The sequence below is a fragment of the Etheostoma spectabile genome, unplaced genomic scaffold (assembly GCF_008692095.1).
Source record: "Etheostoma spectabile isolate EspeVRDwgs_2016 unplaced genomic scaffold, UIUC_Espe_1.0 scaffold314, whole genome shotgun sequence".
NCBI classification, from domain to species: domain Eukaryota; kingdom Metazoa; phylum Chordata; class Actinopteri; order Perciformes; family Percidae; genus Etheostoma; species Etheostoma spectabile.
In genome coordinates this window covers 729,218-735,258 of record NW_022605583.1, presented here as the reverse complement: position 1 = coordinate 735,258, position 6,041 = coordinate 729,218, and the positions used below count along the sequence as shown (strand labels likewise).

The 6,041-nt window shown below is 42.8% G+C and overlaps 2 protein-coding genes across 2 annotated transcripts in view; both read right to left on the bottom strand.

The window, feature by feature from the left end:
• mrps26 (mitochondrial ribosomal protein S26) overlaps positions 1-788 on the bottom strand; it is a 2,408-nt gene extending 1,620 nt beyond the window's left edge. Inside the window, exon 1 of the mRNA XM_032511066.1 lies at positions 401-788. Within this exon, the coding sequence (XP_032366957.1) occupies positions 401-621 (221 nt within the window). The 5' untranslated portion in view covers positions 622-788. The remainder of the gene's footprint in view (positions 1-400) is intronic.
• A 1,886-nt stretch (positions 789-2,674) lies between these two features.
• On the bottom strand, positions 2,675-6,012 carry neff2 (neuronal intermediate filament family member 2). Its single transcript, XM_032511062.1, has 3 exons — positions 4,856-6,012; positions 4,069-4,193; positions 2,675-3,855 (listed from the first exon to the last, which is right to left on the bottom strand). Exons 1-3 carry the CDS (start codon positions 5,861-5,863, stop codon positions 3,795-3,797), a joined length of 1,194 nt encoding a protein of 397 aa, XP_032366953.1. The 5' UTR covers positions 5,864-6,012; the 3' UTR covers positions 2,675-3,794.
• Positions 6,013-6,041: the final 29 nt, after the last annotated feature.

The window sequence follows — 6,041 nt, the reverse complement described above, 5'->3', positions numbered from 1 at the left end:
TATATATATATATATATATATATATATATATATATATATATATATACATATATAAAAATATGTGTGCTGTGTGTGTGTGTTGCTGCTAAACCCAAATTTCTTTATCAAAATCTACATTTTTACACTGTTGATTCAAATTAGGGGGTGCAAATTTAAAGTTTTTTTCAGATTCCTTATAGATAATACCAACTTGGACAGAGCACACATTTGGAATGCAAATATTGACACATTTATTGTATGGAGGTTGAGGGTAAAACAAATGTTATTTTGACAATAAATAAATGTTGAAAGTTTGGTAAACAATTTCCAGCACAGCAGGGGACACAGATTTGGTCACCTGGTGACCTGTTAACGTCCGCGACATGTCAGTTACTATACTAACAGTGGGGATTTAACGTACCGAAGCGCACTCATCATCATCTGGTACTCCGTGTATCTCTCCTTGAGGACGACCATCTCCACCGGGTCGACCGGGGGAGGAACTTTTATTCGCCCCTCTTTAGACTTGGCCACCGGGTCTGTGCGGGACTTTCTTCCCCGGACAGCCTCCACGAGCACGGCGCTCCTGGGTGCGAGGAGCCGGGCCACCTGGATGCTCCTCCCGCCGATTACCTGGAACATGGCAGCGTCGAAATGTGGCTACAGGTGAAGACTATTACTCGCTCTGTGAAACCGTTAATCAAAGCATTTGAAAGTTAACATTGAGATAGACATGGTACATGTTATCGACAGAAGGTGGCAGCCATGTTGGCGTCCTTTGACCGAAGGAAGTAGTTTGCAACGTAACGTAGCTAGCTAGCTAGACGTTGTCTAGCCTCTACCGCCATCTGTAGGTAGGTTGCAGAAAATGTTTATGCCTCTAACACATCCACATGGTCTGCGCTCATTAGGGATACAAGCATATATAAATTTATTTAACTGTATATGGCTACAACTGAGTTTTTCTACACCGGTGTTAGTGTAATAAAACGTCGAGTCAATGAACTACTATAGTGGCAGATAGCTAGCTCCGAAGCTAAGTAGCTAGTTAGCTTAATTAGCTCAACAATTGTCCAGCTGCCAGGTACACAATAAACGGTTACTCTGCCATGTGCATTTATAGGAACATAAGTAATAGTATACAAGTATAAACCATTGTTATGTACCAAAATCATTTCAGCAGAAGCAGAAAGGCCCATTTCATATTATATTGGACTATAATTACTGACCTACGTCACATCACTTAAATGTTGCAGAGAAAGGTGGGGCTAATTAGTTTACTGCTGGTTACCTTGTGGACCAATACAGATTTACCTTATCTTTACCTATATACCTTATCATTATTTTGTATTATTAATTTAAATTTGTAAGTTTTAATTAACTAAAGCTATATGAATAAATGTAGTGGATTGGAGTGGATTTCCATCTAAAGTGTAGTGAAGTAAAAGCATAAAGTAGCTTAAAATGGAAATACTCAATACTCCGATACCTCAAAATCGTTACTCAAGTACAGTTGGCTATTTGAGTAGGCCTAAATGTAAATCATATGAAAATCCAATTTGAAAGATTTTTATAACCCTCATGTTGTCTTTGGGCCAGATTGAGCCATTTTCAGGTAATTGTTTTTTTTTTTCACAAAAAATGGGCCGTCAAAATAAGTGCCGAAAATGTCAACATTAAAATTATCAATAAACTTTTGGAACTTTGAAACTTTTGACATAAATGTGTGAAAAAGCCATAATAATGTTGAAAAACATTTTTTTTCATGGTTGACGGGAAGACAACACAAGGATTAAGTAAGTTTCTTTCTTCTAACAAAGTTCAGTTATGAGAGTACTTCTAATTACTTAAAACTTGTGATAAATCCAAGTTAGTGACTTAAATATGACATATTTGATGTCCTCAACAGCAGAGACCAATTGACTGTTGAAAACACTTAATGTTTTATATGCTGAGCCATTGTTTCACACTCACAATATACAGTAACAAAAATGTGAAAACTGCATTTTATTGTGTGTTTCTTCAGGGTTCAGTGGGATGCCAGGTGGCAGCCTGGTGACTGATGATCCCGCTGAGACAAGGCACCAACACATTACAGCTACGGTCAGGATGCCAGGAACACGGAACGATGGGAAATGGTGCAGCGCTGTTCATCGTGACATTGAGAACTGTAAGTAGGGAGAAGGTTTAGCAGGGTGAAAGACGTGTTTTGCCATTGTTATACAGTTTTAATCGAAACTCGGACAACTTACAAATGAAGAATCACACATGGAAAATATTCACCATTCTCAGCAGCGTGAGATTCAGCCTGCCAAGTCACTGATGGAATGTCCCTTTAGCTTTTCACTATTAACCATTACTATATCAATTTCTATATATTCACTGCAACTTAGAGGTGCCTCATCTTTGAAATTGGATTTTGTTTTAGAATACATTAGTTAACATTTTGCAGTTGTTTGTAGATCATCACTGATGCGGTAAAAATCTGGGCCATTATAACTGAAATATTCACCTTATTTGGATATGCAATAAGTCTTTTCTGATTGCTCTATAACTAGACAAAACATAGACAAATCATTCTGTTGTGCATGAAAGCTAAAATGGAGACACAACGTCAAAATGAGCTCTTCTCTTCAACCTGTTGTAATGTCCTAAACATCCTAAAAAAGTGTCAAATGAAAACCGGAGATGTGAATTGATTTGCAGGTCAGTTAAATGTTTATTCAGCTTGTTGCCGGCCGTTACAGGTACACCGAGCTTGATGGTGCAAACATTTTAGTTTCACAGATATAAAGCACCATTTAGATCTAACATCAGCAGACAAACAACAAGGAGCTCCTGCACTTCTCTTTCAGTTTAATCGTTTAGCTTTGAATGAACTCACAGAGAAAAGAAAAAAAAATCTAATGCAGATAAGCTGTGAGACACACTGCATGGATATATACGGAGAAGCCAGTAACGGTTAGTCTTCCACAGCATTTACATGTCCAGACGCTTATGCAAGAAAAGACACAGTCGAATTAGAAATTAGAAATTTAAATTACCGGCAAAATAGAAGAGACCCAAACTCCCTCAGGTTTTTAAACCAACTCAACTTGTAGTATTTGTGTGAGTATACAGTGTAAATGCAGAGGAAGAATAACTAAAAAGACTACAATGAGTCTTTAATATAGTGAAAAGAATTCTTTTAAGGTTACTGTTTCACTGACTACTGGAGAGCCAGGGGTGCAGGACAATGCATGATCGATTTGTAGAGTTCCCGGTCAATAATGCTGCAGGTTTCTTGCATCAGTTCAAACACAGATAAAGTCCAAGCATCAAGAGATGAATGGGGTATTTGTCCTCCTTCACAAACAATTGGTCAAATGTTTGCACAACGAGGGTTCAGAAGAGTCAAATAGGAACTCTGCTGCTTGGACCTTAACGTGTGTGACAGAGAGGAACTCAGCCAAAACAACACTGCTGTCTGACTTAGCTATGCAACTAATGCAGTGCTGCCACTCTATCTCCTGTGGTGTTGTGTGGTGTCAGAACGTGTGTAGAAGAAGGGGGACTTCTGGTGGACCTCTTGCTTTTCACAAGGGCGCATCTGTCTTGAGAAGGATGAGCTTTGGATTGTGATTTGGGAGAAGTAATGGAATATTTGGGGGGGGATAACAGAGGTGATATTGTTAAAGAAATGAGAGAGAGAGGGAGGGAGAAAGGAAGGAAGGGAGTGAGAGAGAGAGAGAGAGAGAGGGGTGATGTTCAGGGCAGGGCAGGAAAGAAGGGGAATGAAGTATCCTGGTGGATGCCAGGCTGGTGGCATTTAGGTTTTAGTTAAGAATGGCAAGGGAAGGATAAGCCAGACGGATCTCTTCTCCCTCCAGGAGTTTCCTAAAAGGAAGAGAAAACCCATTATGTTTCAGCTTACTGTGCATTTGTTTTGTGTTTATTTACGGAAAAAGTGTGATACATTAATTGTATGTTTGTCATTTCGGTCAGGTGAGATTAAAAAACAAGGTATTTTTTAAAAGACATATAGTCATACATATTTGTTTAAGATGAACTAAATGTCCAGGATTAGTGGGGACAAAGGCCAGATCTCACCTGTACGCAGCTATTTCAATGTCCAGCGCCATCTTCACATTGAGAAGGTCTTGGTAATCTCTCAGGTAGCGCGCCATCTCCTGCTTGGCGTCGGTGATATCCCGCTCCAGCTCACTTATCCTCATCTATGAATGCAAGTAAACAGTCATTCATTATCAAATATCACAGTTAGTGATGCTAGACACAAGGAGGTATACAACCTTTGGCACATATTTTATTTTAGTTTGGTTTTGCTTGATGAGATTTACTTAAAAAAATAATTGGAAATGGTTTTACAGTGGTAACATACCGTCTAACATTTAAATCCCTGATGGTTTTTTTTAGAGTGTGTAGCTACGCTGTGCTCTCTCACTTCATTCAGATCAACCTTGCAGATTTTTACCTATGCCGAGAGTCTGCCATCATTTCCTGCTGAGCACTAACGTGTGGGGAGGGTGTAGCTGCTGCAGAGTATATAGTTACATCTTGTCGCAAAAAGAAGCTTCTTCCTGCTGTTTCTCTACTTTCTGCACATAGAGTGCTGTCTTTGACTCTGATTGATGTATACTACTATTATTCTTTCTTATCTCTGTGTCCAACCTTGAGGACTCTTAATGTGCATCATCTTTCTGTCTTTACCTGCCCCTTTTCCCTGTGGGTAAAGACGATTGCTTCTATCAGAGAACACCTCTCATGTCATATCCAAGCACAAATGGGCAGATAATCAGACCAGGAACCACATGCTGGTTCACATTCCCCTACTGGGTGAATATTCATGCGGATCAGGATCCAAATATCCCTCATTCACCTGGTACTTTGCCACCTCTTTGTCCTGCATTTCCTCCAGATCCTTCAGCTGCTTGTTCAGGGAGTCAATGACGTTCCGGAGAGATTCAATCTCAGAGGAGCGGGACTGAAGCAGTCTCCGGTACTCCATGGTCTCCTCCCGGATGGCGTGCACGGCCTCGTTATTTTTGCTGGCCATCTCCGCCACACTTGCAAACTTGCCCTTGTACCAGTCTTCGGCGGTTTGCATGTTCTTGTTTGCCAGCCGCTCGTACTGTGCCCTGATGTCCCGCAGGGCCGTGGAGAGGTCAGGACGGGACACCTCCACGTCCACACTGATGTTGGCCACCTGCAGCTGGGCCTGCAGCTCCGCTTGCTCCTCTGCAAAGACTTTCTTCAGGAACACCATCTCATCACAGAGAGAGACCACGGTGGCCTCGGTGTCACAGTTGGAGAGCAAGGCAGCGCTGGCCTTCTCCCTGGCCCTCTGCAGGGCCTCCTCAGCATCTACGCGCCGCCCCGCCTCCTCCTCAAAGCGTTCCTTCATCTGCTCATACACGTCATGCAGGTAGTCTCTTTCTGCCTCCATCCGCATCTTCTCGCCGTTCTCCAAGTCAATCATGGCCCTCAGACTCCGCGACTGCCCCTCATAGAGGGTCTGCAGAGCGGACGGCTCACTCTGCCGCCTCCTCAGCGTCTCCAGCTCGGCCAGCAGGGCCCGGTTCTGCAGCTCCAGGTGCCTCACCTTCTCGATGTAGGTGGCAAAGCGGTCGTTCAGGTCCACCAGCTGCTCCTTCTCCTGGGAGCGCACGCCCAGCAGCTCTGTGTTGAGGGAGCTGGCCTGAGCCAGGTCCATCCGCTCAGACCGGTCTGGCAGGGAAGAAGAGGCCAGCCTCTGGATCCTCTTCCCAGACGGAGGAGCTCGAGGAGAAGAGTAGAGGGAGGAAGACATCGAGGATTTGGTGGTGGTTTGGGAGCCTCTGTAGCTGTCCCAAGGGCGGCGGTAGGAGAAGAAGGTGTCGTAGCTCATGATGAATTTTTAGTTGTGGATTTTTTTTTTGTTTAAGAAAAAGGATTTTTTTAGTTTCAGAAGGTTTTTTTTTTATGTCCCCCTTGTTCTGCACACCATCGGTGATGATGAGTGGGCGTTTTGCACTGCACCAGCTCAGTGATGCTGCAGATCCCTGGCTTTTATAGAGTGAGGCTGC